The 18055-nt window shown below is 40.2% G+C and overlaps 1 protein-coding gene across 1 annotated transcript in view; it reads right to left on the bottom strand.

Annotated features, from left to right (window-relative positions):
* Positions 1–18055, bottom strand: part of LOC139762777 (kin of IRRE-like protein 1) — a 200065-nt gene that overhangs the window by 37523 nt on the left and 144487 nt on the right. The window contains exon 4 of the mRNA XM_071687919.1: positions 232–364. Within this exon, the coding sequence (XP_071544020.1) occupies positions 232–364 (133 nt within the window). The remainder of the gene's footprint in view (positions 1–231; positions 365–18055) is intronic.

The raw sequence follows: 18055 nt of genomic DNA, 5'->3' as shown, positions 1-18055 counted from the left end.
CTTGTTGCTATTTTCCACCCACCTGTGGCTATTTACCACCCACCTGTGGCTATTTACCACCCGCTTTTGGCTATTTTCCACCCGCCTGTGGCTATTTTCCACCCACCTATGGCAATATACCACCCACCTGTGGCTATTTACCACCCACCTGTGGCTATTTCCACCCACCTGTGGCTATTTACCACCCACCTGTGGCTATTTACCACCCACCTGTGGCTATTTACCACCCACCTGTTACGCTTAGGAAGACGTTGCGCACGATCTTGGGGTCCGAGTTGACCTGACACTTGTACGTGCCCGAGTCCCTGGGTTGACTGTACTGGACCTGTAGCGTCCAGTCGTCCGTCTCCTGAGTGTGTAGCACCTGGGGAGGATACATACGTTACAGAGGGATACATGTATTACAGGGAGGATACATACGTTACAGAGGGATACATGTATTACAAGGAGGATACATAGGTCACAGGGGGAAACCTGTTTACAGGGACACATGATAACGGAGTGTTCACACGTTAGCAGATATATTGTAAGAGGGACACATAACACATATCTTTTTTTTCATTATTATCATTATCAGTCATTTATTATTATCCTTAACTGAATATGAAAATTAGGTACATGACACCGTATATTCTGGGACGAAGACAACTATGAATATCCAAATATCCATCCGAGTTGGGATATTGCAACCAAATGGCAATAGACACAATAAAACAACCCAGAATAGATAGGTTTTCTGGCTACAGTCAAGGATGAATATTGCATGTTATATAAATGTGCTAGAATGTCATCTTGTACCACAATTAGGTGTATCTTTGGGGGGGAGTATATACATTGCAGTGTGGGGGGTGAGTACCACAACGGGCTACATCTATGGGGGGAGTATATACATTGCTGTGTGTGGGGGGGGGTGTGTGTCGGTGGTAACTGGACGGAGGGTAACACAAGTGGGGGGGGGGGGCGGAAGTAAATCGAACTTGGCCCCCATCAGGAGTGAAGAACGAACCATACAAAGGCATTGAATATGTTTGACGATATGTGTGTGTGTGTGTGTGTGTGTGTGTGTGTGTGTGTGTGTGTGTGTGTGGAGTTGCGAATATGTAGCGCTAATGGGATGGCATTGATTTGGGCTTCAACCCCCCGTGACGTCTCTGCTAACATGGAAAAACAAAGACAGTTGCTTCAGTACGTCCAAGTCTGGTAAACATGTTTACCAAATGGCTTCCTAGCTTCGTCTCTTCGATGTATATCAACTGACTGTTATATTTCTCTCTTGTGTCTCCCCTGATGATGTGATTATGACACGAAATTGCACTTGGGAACTTTTCGTGTTTCATTTTCCCCGTGGACTCATAGGAATATATATATATATATATATATATATATATATATATATATATATATATATATATATATATATATATATATATAATGTACTTTCATATTATTCGCCATTTCCCGCGTTAGCGAGGTAGCGTTAAGAACCTTTGAGGGAAATCCTCACTTGGCCCCCTTCTCTGTTCCTTCTTTTGGAAAATTAAGAAAAAACGAGAGGGGAGGATTTCCAGCCCCCCGCTCCCTCCCCTTTTAGTCGCCTTCTACGACACGCAGGGAATACGTGGGAAGTATTCTTTCTACCCTGTCCCCAGGGATAATATATATATATATATATATATATATATATATATATATATATATATATATATATATATATATGTAATTTTATTATAAGCCTGGCCGGCTTCGTTGAGTGATTCTGTTCGTGACTGTAACCTTCCAAAACGAGAAAAATAGTTAATTATCCCGCCCGGATAATTAACGGATAATCTCATACTTAATCCTAACCTTTCCCCCCCAACATTCACACGTAAGAAAAAAACAAACACAAAAAAAAAACATTTGGACGCGTACTAGTCTTGACAGCTGGGGGCGGACGCGTAACACGCCAGTGCTGTGAAGGCGTATCTTCATTTTAGACTTGAACATGAGAATGGTATTAATGGGCCAGGGGTGGAAAAGGTGGGCCAGCAGTACAGCATGAACATGTATTTGCATACGAACTTCAAGTGTTAACGTTTACATTACACCGCAAGAAGATATCGACACCCAGGCATTTTATTGTAAATGGCTTAGGAGGGTGGGTGAGAATAGATATTGGCGTGTGGTAATGGATTACCTGGATACAGCGGTACAGGTGTGTGTTTATGTATTTTTGGGGATTTGTATTGAAGGAAAATGTATGTGTTGCCGCGTTAGCGAGGTAGTGCCGCCTGGAATAGACGAAGAAAGGCCACATTCGTTCACACTCAGTCTCTAGCTGTCATGTGTAATGCTACGAAACGAAAGCTTCCTTTCCACATCCAGGCCCCAACAAAATTTTCCATGGTTTACCCTAGATGCTTCACATGCCCTGGTTCAATCCATTGACAGCACGTCGACCCCGGTATACCACATCGTTCCAGTTCACTCTATTACTTGCACGCCTTTCACCCTCCTGCATGTTCAGGCCCCAATCGCTCAAAATCTTTCTCACTCCATCTTTCCACCTCCAATTTGGTCTCCCACTTCTCGTTCCCTCCACCTCTGACACATATATCCTCTTGGTCAATCTTTCCACACTCATTCTCTCCATGTGACTAAACCATTTCAAAACACCCTCTTCTGCTCTCTCAACCACACTCTTTTTATCACCACAAACACTGTCTACCCCCTCACCACAAACATACGCTACCTCCGCCCTCACTACAAACAAACATTGCACCCCCCCTCACCACAAACAAACGCTACCTCCTCCTCCTCCTCCTCACCACAAACAGACGCTACCCTCTCCAATTCCTCCTCACCACAAACAAACTCTACCTCCTCCTCCTCCTCACCACAAACAAACGCTACCCTCTCCCATCTCACCACAAACAAAAGTAGCAGCTTGGGCCCCGGGCCACATAATGGCCGCCTGGCAACATAAGCAAAGTTTATAACAATCTGCGAACACACTCTAGTTCTGACGTGGGGGGGAGCTCTGTACGCCTCCTCCTCCTCCAGTTTGTCTCAATTTCCCGGACACGAAACGTATATACACTCGACTACGACAGGAGGCACGGAAGGCGTGGGTGTAGAAGGGATGGGGCTGTCACGCCTCCCTCACACACACACTGTGGCAAGTTCGTCTGAGGTGGTGTCTATAGGGACCAATTTGGCACAGCGGGTGTACACGGTGTACGCCTTGGCCCGTAATACGCCACCGACGCCCTTTCTAAGACACAGTGATTGCTGGAAGCCAGTGTGATGCACCATCTGCTGGAAGCCAGTGTGATGCACCATCTGCTGGAAGCCAGTGTGATGTACCATCTGCTGGAAGCCAGTGTGATGTACCATCTGCTGGAAGCCTGTGTGATGTACCATCTGCTGGAAGCCAGTGTTTCTGATGTACCATCTGCTGGAAGCCAGTGTTTCTGATGTACCATCTGCTGGAAGCCAGTGTTTCTTAACCAAAATGTCACTTTCTATATCTACCAAGATAACGAGTGTCCCCCACTTACATTCATAAGTACCTACGCCATACTTAGAAAGGACCCCCCTTTCCCCCCTAATTACTTAAGTAACATTAGCTGGCATGACCTTCAAAAAGCAACATAGTTTCAAACATCATATATATATTTTTTTTGTTTGTTTTTTTCTTCTTCATGTTTCATGAAGAAAAATAGAGATAGATGGTAAATAGACTCTCGTCCAACCTTTACAGGGAAATGGATTCCTAAAACACTTCACAGTTCTGGGCAGAGGTGGCGTCTCTCTCTCTCTCTCTCTCTCTCTCTCTCTCTCTCTCTCTCTCTCTCTCTCTCTCTCTCTCTCTCTCTCTCTCTCACGTAGCGCACTTAAATTCATTTCCTCATGTAATCCCACACAGTGTTTCCTGTAAATTCACTCCAACCTTGAGCATGGAGGAGGGGATGGCGGAGGTGGGTTGAGATTTCTCCCAGGCGAGTATACTGGAAGACACTGGACAGTGAAGACGAGATGGTGGTAGTGGTGGTAGTGGTGGTAGTAGTGTTGGTAGTAGTGGTGGTAGTAGTAATAGTAGTTGTAGTAGTAGTAGAAGTAGTGGTAGTAGTAATAGTAGTTGTAGTAGTAGTAGAAGTAGTGGTAGTAGTAATAGTAGTTGTAGTAGTAGTAGTAGTAGTAGTAGTAGTAGTAGAAGTAGTAGTGGTAATGGTATATGGAGACGAGGTAGTAGTAGTAGTAACAGATGACTTAACTACTTAAAGCATCAGTAACCTACTTAAATCGTCTGATCATTTTTCCTGAGTGAAAGTCGTGGTTACACTCTCTCTCTCTCTCTCTCTCTCTCTCTCTCTCTCTCTCTCTCTCTCTCTCTCTCTCTCTCTCTCTCTCTCTCTCTCTCTCTCTCTCTCTCACGGCGTGCATGGGAGTCCTGGCTGGTGTTCGTACTTGGTAATTGCATTTCTGGCCACGGGGGCCAAAACCCGGGCCAGATTTCACGAAAGGAACCGTAGGAGTGTCTGGGTCGTACACCGTCGTGCTCAAGGAGTCGTACACCGTCGTGCTCAAGGGTCGTACACCGTCGTGCTCGAGGGTCGTACACCGTCGTGCTCAAGGGTCGTATCGTTGTGCTCAAGGGTCGTATCGTTGTGCTCAAGGAGTCGTACACCGTCGTGCTCAAGGGTCGTACCGTCGTGCTCGAGGGTCGTATCGTTGTGCTCAAGGAGTCGTACACCGTCGTGATCAAGGGGTCGTACACCGTCGTGCTCAAGGGTCGTACACCGTCGTGCTCAAGGGTCGTACACCGTCGTCCTCAAGGGTCGTACTCCGTCGTGCTCAAGGGTCGTACACCGTCGTACTCAAGGATCGTACCGTCGTGCTCAAGGGTCGTACACCGTCATGCTCAAGGGTCGTACACCTTCGTGCTCAAGGGTCGTACACCATCGTGCTCAAGGAGTCGTACACCGTCGTGCTCAAGGGTCGTACACCGTCGTGCTCAAAGGTCATACACCGTCGTGATCATGGAGTCGTACACCGTCGTGCTCAAGGGTCGTACACCGTCGTGCTCAAGGGTCGTACACCGTCGATCTCAAGGAGTCGTACACCGTCGTTCTCAAGGGTCGTACCGTCGTTCTCAAGGGTCGTACCGTCGTGCTCAAGGGTCGTACACCGTCGTGCTCAAGGGTCGTAACGTCGTGCTCAAGGCTCGTACACCGTCGTGCTCAAGGGTCGTACCGTCGTGTTCAAGGGTCGTACCGTCGTGCTCAAGGCTCGTACCGTCGCGCTCAAGGGTCGTACCGTCGTGCTGAAGGGTCGTACACTGTCGTGCTCAAGGGTCGTACCGTCGTGTTCAAGGGTCGTACACCGTCGTGCTCAAGGGTCGTACCGTCGTGCTCAAGGGTCGTACACCGTCGTGGTCAAGGGTCGAACACCGTCGTGCTCAAGGGTCGTACCGTCGTGCTCAAGGGTCGTACACCGTCGTGCTCAAGGGTCGTACTGAAATCACAGTTGGTCCTTAAGTCAGCGTGCCCACTCTGTCACAGATGGTGCTCAGCACTCAGCTGGTGTCACAGATGGTACTCAGCTCACAGCTGGCGTCACAGATGGTGCTCAACTCATATCGTCACAGATGGTACTCAGAGCTCAGCCAGTACCACAGGTGGTTCTTAATGTCCCTCTTGTATCACAGATGGCACTACTCAGTGCTCACTAGCATAACAGGTGGTGTTTAGCCGGCATCCCAGATGGTTCTCAGTCTCCAGCTGGCGACCCATGCGATAAAATAAGAGCTTTGCCTTACACGAAGATGAAAGTTGAAAAGGTTCCATCCTCTCCCCCCCATGCAACACCAACCCCAGACAGAACTTTCCCCCCATGCAACACCAACCCCAGACAGACCTTTCCCCCCATGCAACACCAACCCCAGACAGACCTTTCCCCCCATGCAACACCAACCCCAGACAGACCTCTCCCCCCATGCAACACCAACCCCAGACAGACCTTTCCCCCCATGCAACACCAACCCCAGACAGACCTCTCCCCCCATGCAACACCAACCCCAGACAGACCTTTCCCCCATGCAACACCAACCCCAGACAGACCTTTCCCCCCATGCAACACCCCCAGACAGACCTTTCCCCCCATGCAACACCAACCCCAGACAGACCTTTCCCCCTATGCAACACCAACCCCAGACAGACCTTTCCCCCCCATGCAACACCAACCCCAGACAGACCTTTCCCCCATGCAACACCAACCCCAGACAGACCTTTCCCCCCATGCAACACCAACCCCAGACAGACCTTTCCCCCCATGCAACACCAACCCCAGACAGACCTTTCCCCCTATGCAACACCAACCCCAGACAGACCTTTCCCCCCATGCAACACCAACCCCAGACAGACCTTTCCCCCTATGCATCACCAACCCCAGACAGACCTTTCCCCCATGCAACACCAACCCCAGACAAAACTTTCCCCCATGCAACACCAACCCCAGACAGACTTTCCCTTCCTCCCAAGCAACACCACCCCAGACAGACTTTCCCCCCCCATGCAACACCAACCCCAGACATACTTTTCCCCCATGCAACACCACCCCAGACAGAACTTTCCCCCCATGCAACACCAACCCCAGACAGAACTTTCCCCCCATGCAACACCAACCCCAGACAGAACTTCCCCCCATGCAACACCACCCCAAGACAGACTTCCCCCCCCCCCCCCCCCCATGCAACACTACCTTCAGACAGAGGACAGACTAAAATAAAATGTTTCCCCGTGTCTTTCCCAGGGGGCAGATCAACTCTGTAACTCCTTTTCTTTTCTTTTCTTCCTACAGACACAGCGAACACCTCTACTGCGTCCAGTCGGTAAAAAGGGGCGACATAAAGGAACATTCCTGCGTCTAGCTCGTAAAAAGTGAGTCATTAAGACGCATCCTTGCGTCCAGGTTGCGTAATGTTGGGTTAAAGTCACATATATATATATATATATATATATATATATATATATATATATATATATATATATATATATATATATATGTATAATGAGTCCATAGGGAAATGAAACACGGAAAGTTGCCAAGTGCACTTTCGTGTCATAATCACATCATCAGGGGAGACACAAGAGAGAAATATAACAGTCAGTTGATATACAAGGAAGAGACGTAGCTAAGACACCATTTGGTCACATTGGAGCGCTTGATCTAGTGTATATATATATATATATATATATATATATATATATATATATATATATATATATATATATATACACACACCTCTGAACTAAAGCGTTGCCCAAATACGTCTCACGTTTTTCACAAGAGAGGAAATTAAGGCCAAGATGAAGCTGAGATTGTTGTAGTGAAGTTTAATGAAAGGAGTTTTAAGGTACTCGCTCCTCGAAATGGATTACAGCACCTGGTTGGGTCCTCCAGGGTCCTGTAGCCTTAGCAACCTTCAGGGTCCACCTTCAGGAGGGCCCCTGGGTATAGTCTCCGTCTATTTCAGGAGCTCTGATGTCTTCTTTTGTCATATCTTAGGAATTTAGGGCATTATTACTGTCCTCCAGCTGATGACCTGGTCATAGACCATCAGGTCTTGTGTTATCTGGCTTTCCCATGTACTGTCCTCCAGCAGATAACCTGGTCATAGACCATCAGGTCTTGTGTTATCTGGCTTTCCCATGTACTGTCCTCCAGCAGATAACCTGGTCATAGACCATCAGGTCTTGTGTTATCTGGCTTTCCCATGTACTGTCCTCCAGCAGATAACCTGGTCATAGACCATCAGGTCTTGTGTTATCTGGCTTTCCCATGTACTGTCCACCAGCAGATAACCTGGTCATAGACCATCAGGTCTTGTGTTATCTGGCTTTCCCATGTACTGTCCTCCAGCAGATAACCTGGTCATAGACCATCAGGTCTTGTGTTATCTGGCTTTCCCATGTACTGTCCTCCAGCAGATAACCTGGTCATAGGCCATCAGGTCTTGTGTTATCTCACTCTTCCATGCAGGTATGTGTACGAGTTCTTCTTGCTTCCATCTGGGTAAAAAACCTTTTGAAATACTCGGGATCATGCATTGACCACATCACCCAATTATGGATGGGTAACATTTCCTCCCTTTGTCCCTTGTGTTGCTCCCTGGACCTCCGGGACTATGGAATCCTTCCAGAATATCCTGCAGGAGAGGGAGGATAATAAGCCTTCACCCCCTTCTGGAACCTGGAAACCTCGGGTTCACTGGAGAGCGGCTCAGCCACATACCCAGAAGAGGGCCTGGATAATTCCAGGAGACGTCTTGGTATGAGAGAATATTCGAAGGTTTCCAGGTATGAGAGAATATTCGAAGGTTTCCAGGGATGAGAGAATATTCGAAGGTTTCCAGGGATGAGAGAATATTCGAAGGTTTCCAGGGATATACTCCTGGAAATCTCTCCTTTACCTTCGTGGGCATTTGTGGCGGCTAGGAGCTGCGAAGTCTGTCCTGGAAGCGTTTATATAAACGCTCGGTGCGGACCCAACGTTAATAATACGCCTTTCTGGCGTGTGGTTCCGTCATGGCTTTGGTCGACGGTGCGTTCACGGATGCGTATGTGCGTTAAAGTCTCACGGTGCCAGTGGTGCTGGAATGCGTTTCTCGTACTCATAAGCCTCTGGAAATGACAAGGTTAAAGAAGTGGTTTAAGAGACTTGAGTTTAAAAGGTTCCGAACAAGGCGTTGTACTTCGGTGGTGCAGATGTAGTTTTGGAAACTCCGGAAGGACTTCCTTCACAATATCCAAGATGGACAGAAGGGCTGGAAAGCGTAGTGCATTCACCTAGCAAGTTGTGCATTCTTCATGCAACGGGCTGCAACATCGGGCTCTGCATATGATCTGCCCACGACACAGGGTCAGCTTTATGTATAAGCTTATTTTGGCTGCTTGGCTCGGAGTAGCTTAAACATATATATATATATATATATATATATATATATATATATATATATATATATATATATATATATATATATATATATATTGGAAAGGATCACAATCGAGCGTTTGATCAAGTATATTGCTACGAGTCCACGGGGGAAATGAAACACGATAAGTTCCCAAGTGCATTTTCGTGTAATTATCACATCATCATCAGGGGAGACACAGGAGAGAAATATACCATTCATTTCATATACCACGAAGAAACGTAGCTACGATGCTATACATATATATATATATATATATATATATATATATATATATATATATATATATATATATTTGTATATATATATGGAAGCAAGAGACCCACATCTCGTGTTCAAGAAACACACCACACCCACTGGGGTTCCCATTTATCCTCCCTAGTGGTAGAGGTCGATCGTGAGCGGCTAGCAATACCCACTACGACTGCAACACTCGACCAATTCGCGCGCGACACCGATTAATTTCGCGGGTAAACACAAAAAAGAGGAAGTGGAAAGCGGGCGAGGCAATACGAGCCTTCCCCGGCAGTGGGAGTGGGAGCACATATTGTCGTGGCTTTGGGTCGAACACAACTGTGGCGGTGGAGGAGGTACACAGGTGTATTGCGATACGTAGTGATGGACATGATGAAAAAAAGTATTCTCTCAGTGTATCTCCTACCTCTCGCCCCTCCTCTTCAAGTGGGAGAGATACGGCCTCCTACGCAGTGGTAGAGACACAACACCGGCCTTCTTCCCAAGTGGAAGGGAGGGACACTGCCTCCTCCTCAGTGGTAGGATCACTGTCTCTTCCCCAGTGGTAGGGAGGACCACTGCCTCTTCCCCAGTGGTAGGGAGGACCACTGCCTCTTTCCCAGTGGTAGGGAGGACCACTGTCTTTTCCCCAGTGGTAGGGAGTGCCACTGTCTCCGCCCCAGTGATAGGGAGGACCACTATCTCCGCCCCAGTGGTAGGGAGGACCACTGTCTCCGCCCCAGTGGTAGGGAGGACCACTGTCTCCGCCCCAGTGGTAGGGAGGACCACTGTCTCCGCCCCAGTGGTAGGGAGGACCACTGTCTCCGCTCCAGTGGTAGGGAGGACCACTGTCTCCTCTCAATATCCAGTGTTTGTTATGTTACTTGGTCCTAATATCCAGTTCTTACAATATGAAGTGTTCCTTGCAACCGGGGTTAATTATGGCCTGTGGTCCGTGTACCCAGTGTTTACTACGTTGTATGGTCAATTTATCCAGTGTTTACTAGGTTCTGTGGTCAGTATATACTATGTTGTGTGGTCAGTGTATCCTGTGTTTACTACGTTGTATGGTCAGTGTGTCCAGTGTTTGGTGTATCTATCTAGACCGTGTTTACCCTTGATAATCTCTTACCTTCCCATATATATATATATATATATATATATATATATATATATATATATATATATATATATATATATATATATATATATAGCAGTGATTGATACTCCATTTGGATACAGAAAATGGCGTGTTGGCAATCCCCCACAGTCCAGGTAACCGTTGTACACATCCCATTTTCTTTCCACAGTACTTTAATCCCATTCTCTTTCGACGTGACCCCCCCCCCCCCCCCCCTCCAACAGCGTTCGCTCGTGCATGATTTGCATACACGTGCTTCCTAATAATAATGAAAATAATAATAATAATAATAATAATAATAATAATAATAATAATGAAAATAATAATAATAATAATAATAATAATAATAATAATAATAATAATAATAATAGTAATATTATTATCATTATTATTATTATTATTATTATTATTATTATTATTATTATTATCATTATTATTATTATTATTATTATTATTATTATTATTATTATTATTGATAATAAACGTACGATTACACAGTAATTTTGAGTTAACGTTAAAAACAATTCTTCGTTCCAGGTATTGCAGAGACAGTGTTTCAGATCTCCGGATGTGGATGGTGTTGTGGCGTGGCAACACCGTAGGTATGTGCCAGGGGTTGTTTTGAACGTCCAGTGATGATGTTGCCTCTGTGTCCCAGCTAACGTCTGTGGCTACGGTGTACACCACTGAATATCACCAGACCATGTGTCTGTGCCACACTAGCAGACTATGTCCTTAAATTATGGCCAAAGGGAATATTTTAATGACAGACACACAGACAGACACAGATACACCCACACACAGACACACACACACACACACACAGAGACACTTACAGACACAGACACACACAACACAAACACACACAGACACACACACAGACACAGACACACACACAGACACAGAATACACACACACACACACACAGACACAGACACAGACACACAGACACACAGACACACACACACACAGACATAGACACACACACACACACACACACACACACACACACAAACAGACACAGACACACACACACACGGTGCACTGTAACGTATTACAGTAGGCTAGTAATGTAGTACAGTACTTTAGTATTGTAATACAGCAATCCAGTATTCAAGTACTGTACTACAGTACTCTAGGAATGTAGTACTATACTCTAGTAATATAGTGAAGTACTCTGTAGTAATGCAAGTACAGTACTCTGGTTCTCGGTAAAGTACTCTAGTAAAGTATACAGTACTCTATACAGTACTTGAATACAGTGCAAATCTGAAGTACTGTACTACATTACTGGAATGTATTCCATAATTGTACTACATTCAGAGTAATGTACTGCAATACCAGTGCACTGTACAGCTGATGTACTGAATTATTATAAAGTACTGTGCTACATTACAAGAGTACTGTGCTAAATTACTGCAAAGTACAATGTAGTATAGTACTCTGTACTAATGTAGTACAGTACCCATTGCAGTACAGTACTCTGTAGTAATGTTGACTATTCTGTAATAATGTACTACAGTATTCTGTAGTAATGAAGTGCAATGCTGCAGTACAGTACTCTTGTCATATAGTACAGTACTCAGTATTAGTACAGCACATTACTATGTAGTAATGAAGCAGTACTTTGAAAATGTAGTAGTGCTGTAATAATTTAGTACAGTACTCTAGTAACGCAGTAAAGTACTTTAGTAATATAGTATAGTTTTTGTAGTAATGTAGTACAGTATTGTAGTGTAGTACATTAGTAATGTAGTTTTCTGTAGGAATCTCTTTCATTACTCTGTAGTACTAGAGTACACTAGTAATGTACTATAGTACTGTGTATCAATGTCTAGTAATGTGGTACAGTAATTTAGTAGTTAGTACAGTACCTTAATGTAGTACAATACTTAATGTAATACATAATCGAGTAAGATCGTACAGTACTCTTGTAATGCAGCACACTGTAGTGACCGTAGTACTCTGGTAACGTAGTGCAATTACCTGTAGTAATGTAGTACTCTAGAAACGTAGAACAGTCCTCTGTAGTAATGTAGTACAGTAATCTAGTAATGTTGTACTATAATGATTTAGAACAGTGGTCTAGTAATGCAATACAGTAATGTATTGCATGTGTTCTGTAGTTATGCAATTCATCACTGTAGTAATTTTGTACGCTCCTCAGTGGTAATGTAGTACAGTACACTGGCGAAGTACATTTCTTGATGGTAATGTAGTACAGTACTCTGGTAATGTACAGTACTCCGTAGTAATGTGCTACAGTGGACTGTACAATGGTTTTACTAATGTAGGACAGTACCTTGCAATAATTTAGTACAGTACTCTTGTAATATAGCACAATACTTTGTAATTCAATACATCAGTCTAGGAAAGTAGTACAATCCTCTAGTATTGGAGTACATTACTCTGAATGTAGTACATTAATGGAATTCATACTCCAGTAATGTAGTATAGTACCCAAGTATTTTAGTACAGTACTATGAAGGTAGTACAGTACTTCAATATTGTACTGTACTCAAGCACTGTAGTATAGCCTAGTAATAAGATATTGTAGTATTGTACTGTATTGAAGTACGGTATTCGTGATATGGTACAGTATTGTAGCACAGTACTCTGTAATGTAGTACAGTACTTTAAGTAATAAAGAATTGCACTTTAGTTATGTAGTATAGTACTTTGTAGTAATGCAGTACAGTAATGTTGTAGTTAAGTTGTGTAGTACCATATAGTAATGTAGTACAGTACTCTAATGGAATACGGTAGCCCAGTAATGTACTACAGTACACAATGTGAGAGTACTTTAGCACAGCAGTAACTACTTGAGTACAATACTCAAGTAGTTACTGGTATAGTACTGTACTAAAGTAATACATGATTTTAAAAAAATTTCAATCAGAACACTGAGTTTCCTAATGTTAAGCGTGCTATTAACACTTGGACTAATTATAATAATATTCATGGGCTAATTCCTGGACTAATTAGCTTAATTTTAAATTTTGACCATAGATTCGTATTCAGCATAATTAATAGCATAAACGCTGAAATTTTCAAGAAAATCCATTATTTCAAAAAATCAAGAAAAATTTATTGCATTTTCCTCAGATTTTTAGGGTCCTCACATTTGAATGAAAATCTGTTTATTTATCATATTCACTATGGTAATACCGAATTTTTAATCAAAACACTGAATTTCTTAATATTAAGAGTGTTATTAGCACTTGGATCAATTGTAATTATATTCATGTGCTAATTACTGGGCTAATTAGCGTAATTTTTACATTTTGACCAGAGATTCGTATTCAGCGTAATTAATACGCTGAAAATTTTCAGGAAAATCCATAATTTCAAAAAAAATCAAGAAAAATGCTCAGATTTTGAAGGTCTTCAGATTTTAATGAAAATCTGTGTATATATCATATTGAATATTCTGATATCGAATTTGCAATCAAAACCTCGAATTTCTTAATATTAAGCATGTTATTAGCACTTGAACTAATTATAATACTCAATTGCTAATTACTGGACTAATTAGCCTAATTTTTAAATTTTGACTACAGATTCGTATTCAGCATAATTATTAGCATATGTGCTAAAATTTTAAAGAAAATCCATAATTTCAAAAAAATCAGCATGTAAAATAATATCTATACTCAGATTTTCATTAAAATCTGAAAAAGAAAATCAGAGCAAAATATTGAATTTTTCTTGATTTTTCTTCAAAAAATGATTTTCTTGAGAATTTCAGGATATATGGTTTTAGGTATGCTGAATACGAATCTGTGGTCAAAACTTAGAAATTCGTGTAATTAGTCGAGTAATTAGCATAATAATTTTATTATAATTAATCTAAGGGGTAATTAAAGGCATTAATAATGCGAAATGCAGTCATTTGACTCGGAATACTTAATCAGCATGTAAAATAACATCTATACCCAGATTTTCATTAAAATCTGAAGAAGTTGAAAATCTGAGCAAAATATTTTGCCTTGGACTTTTCCTGATTTTTTTCAGAAAATGAATTTTCTTGATAATTTCAGGATATATGGTTTTAGGTATGCTGAATACGAATCTGTGGTCAAAACTTAGAAATTCTTGTAATTAGTCGAGTAATTAGCATATCAATTTTATAATTAATATAGGAGGTAATTCAAGCCATTAATTATGCGAAATGCAGTCATTTGACTCGGAATACTTAATCAGCATGTAAAATAACATCTATACCCAGATTTTCATCAAAATCTGAAGAAGTTGAAAATCTGAGCAAAATATTTTGCCTTCGATTTTTCTTGATTTTTTTCAGAAAATGAATTTTCTTGAGAATTTCAGGATATATGGTTTTAGGTATGCTGAATACGAATCTGTGGTCAAAACTTAGAAATTCGTGTAATTAGTCGAGTAATTAGCATATGTATTTTATTGTAATTAATCTAAGGGGTAATTAAAGGCATTAATAATGCGAAATGCAGTCATTTGACTCGAATACTTAATCAGCATGTAAAATAACATCTATACCCAGATTTTCATTAAAATCTAAAGAAGTTGAAAATCTGAGCAAAATATTTTGCCTTCGATTTTTCCTAATTTTTTTCAGAAAATGAATTTTCTTGAGAATTTCAGGATATATGGTTTTAGGTATGCTGAATACGAATCTGTGGTCAAAACTTAGAAATTCGTGTAATTAGTCGAGTAATTAGCATATGTATTTTATTATAATTAATCTAAGGGGTAATTAAAGGCATTAATAATGCGAAATGCAGTCATTTGACTCGAATACTTAATCAGCATGTAAAATAACATCTATACCCAGATTTTCATTAAAATCTGAAGAAGTTGAAAATCTGAGCAAAATATTTTGCCTTGGATTTTTCCTAATTTTTTTCAGAAAATGAATTTTCTTGAGAATTTCAGGATATATGGTTTTAGGTATGCTGAATACGAATCTGTGGTCAAAACTTTGAAAATCGTGTAATTAGTCGAGTAATTAGCATATGTATTTTATTGTAATTAATCTAAGGGGTAATTAAAGGCATTAATAATGCGAAATGCAGTCATTTGACTCGGAATACTTAATCAGCATGTAAAATAACATCTATACCCAGATTTTCATTAAAATCTGAAGAAGTTGAAAATCTGAGCAAAATATTTTGCCTTGGATTTTTCCTGATTTTTTTTCAGAAAATGAATTTTCTTGAGAATTTCAGGATATATGGTTTTAGGTATGCTGAATACGAATCTGTGGTCAAAACTTAGAAATTCGTGTAATTAGTCGAGTAATTAGCATATTATTTTATTATAATTAATCTAAGGGGTAATTAAAGGCATTAATAATGCGAAATGCAGTCATTTGACTCGAAATACTTAATCAGCATGTAAAATAACATCTATACCCAGATTTTCATCAAAATCTGAAGAAGTTGAAATTCTGAGCAAAATATTTTGCCTTCGATTTTTCCTAATTTTTTTCAGAAAATGAATTTTCTTGAGAATTTCAGGATATATGGTTTTAGGTATGCTGAATACGAATCTGTGGTCAAAACTTTGAAAATCGTGTAATTAGTCGAGTAATTAGCATATGTATTTTATTATAATTAATCTAAGGGGTAATTAAAGGCATTAATAATGCGAAATGCAGTCATTTGACTCGGAATACTTAATCAGCATGTAAAATAACATCTATACCCAGATTTTCATTAAAATCTGAAGAAGTTGAAAATCTGAGCAAAATATTTTGCCTTGGATTTTTCCTGATTTTTTTTCAGAAAATGAATTTTCTTGAGAATTTCAGGATATATGGTTTTAGGTATGCTGAATACGAATCTGTGGTCAAAACTTAGAAATTCGTGTAATTAGTCGAGTAATTAGCATAATTTTATTATAATTAATCTAAGGGGTAATTAAAGGCATTAATAATGCGAAATGCAGTCATTTGACTCAAAATACTTAATCAGCATGTAAAATAACATCTATACCCAGATTTTCATCAAAATCTGAAGAAGTTGAAAATCTGAGCAAAATATTTTGCCTTCGATTTTTCCTAATTTTTTTCAGAAAATGAATTTTCTTGAGAATTTCAGGATATATGGTTTTAGGTATGCTGAATACGAATCTGTGGTCAAAACTTAGAAATTCGTGTAATTAGTCGAGTAATTAGCATATTATTTTATTATAATTAATCTAAGGGGTAATTAAAGGCATTAATAATGCGAAATGCAGTCATTTGACTCGGAATACTTAATCAGCATGTAAAATAACATCTATACCCAGATTTTCATCAAAATCTGAAGAAGTTGAAAATCTGAGCAAAATATTTTGCCTTCGATTTTTCTTGATTTTTTTTTCAGAAAATGAATTTTCTTGAGAATTTCAGGATATATGGTTTTAGGTATGCTGAATACGAATCTGTGGTCAAAACTTAGAAATTCGTGCAATTACTCGAGTAATTAGCATAATTTTATTATAATTAATCTAAGGGGTAATTAAAGGCATTAATAATGCGAAATGCAGTCATTTGACTCAAAATACTTAATCAGCATGTAAAATAACATCTATACCCAGATTTTCATTAAAATCTGAAGAAGTTGAAAATCTGAGCAAAATATTTTGCCTTCGATTTTTCTTGATTTTTTTTCAAAAAATGAATTTTCTTGAGAATTTCAGGATATATGGTTTTAGGTATGCTGAATACGAATCTGTGGTCAAAACTTAGAAATTCGTGTAATTAGTCGAGTAATTAGCATATGTATTTTATTGTAATTAATCTAAGGGGTAATTAAAGGCATTAATAATGTGAAATGCAGTCATTTGACTCGGAATACTTAATCAGCATGTAAAATAACATCTATACCCAGATTTTCATTAAAATCTGAAGAAGTTGAAATTCTGAGCAAAATATTTTGCCTTCGATTTTTCCTAATTTTTTTCAGAAAATGAATTTTCTTGAGAATTTCAGGATATATGGTTTTAGGTATGCTGAATACGAATCTGTGGTCAAAACTTTGAAATTCGTGTAATTAGTCGAGTAATTAGCATATGTATTTTATTATAATTAATCTAAGGGGTAATTAAAGGCATTAATAATGCGAAATGCAGTCATTTGACTCGGAATACTTAATCAGCATGTAAAATAACATCTATACCCAGATTTTCATTAAAATCTGAAGAAGTTGAAAATCTGAGCAAAATATTTTGCCTTGGATTTTTCCTGATTTTTTTTCAGAAAATGAATTTTCTTGAGAATTTCAGGATATATGGTTTTAGGTATGCTGAATACGAATCTGTGGTCAAAACTTAGAAATTCGTGTAATTAGTCGAGTAATTAGCATATGTATTTTATTATAATTAATCTAAGGGGTAATTAAAGGCATTAATAATGCGAAATGCAGTCATTTGACTCGGAATACTTAATCAGCATGTAAAATAACATCTATACCCAGATTTTCATTAAAATCTGAAGAAGTTGAAAATCTGAGCAAAATATTTTGCCTTCGATTTTTCTTGATTTTTTTTCAGAAAATGAATTTTCTTGAGAATTTCAGGATATATGGTTTTAGGTATGCTGAATACGAATCTGTGGTCAAAACTTGGAAATTCGTGTAATTAGTCGAGTAATTAGCATATGTATTTTATTGTAATTAATCTAAGGGGTAATTAAAGGCATTAATAATGCGAAATGCAGTCATTTGACTCGGAATACTTAATCAGCA

The sequence above is a fragment of the Panulirus ornatus genome, chromosome 44 (assembly GCF_036320965.1).
Source record: "Panulirus ornatus isolate Po-2019 chromosome 44, ASM3632096v1, whole genome shotgun sequence".
Taxonomy (NCBI): Eukaryota; Metazoa; Arthropoda; class Malacostraca; order Decapoda; family Palinuridae; genus Panulirus; species Panulirus ornatus.
Note: the sequence above shows the minus strand (reverse complement) of the source record. Positions and strands in the feature narration are given on the sequence as shown.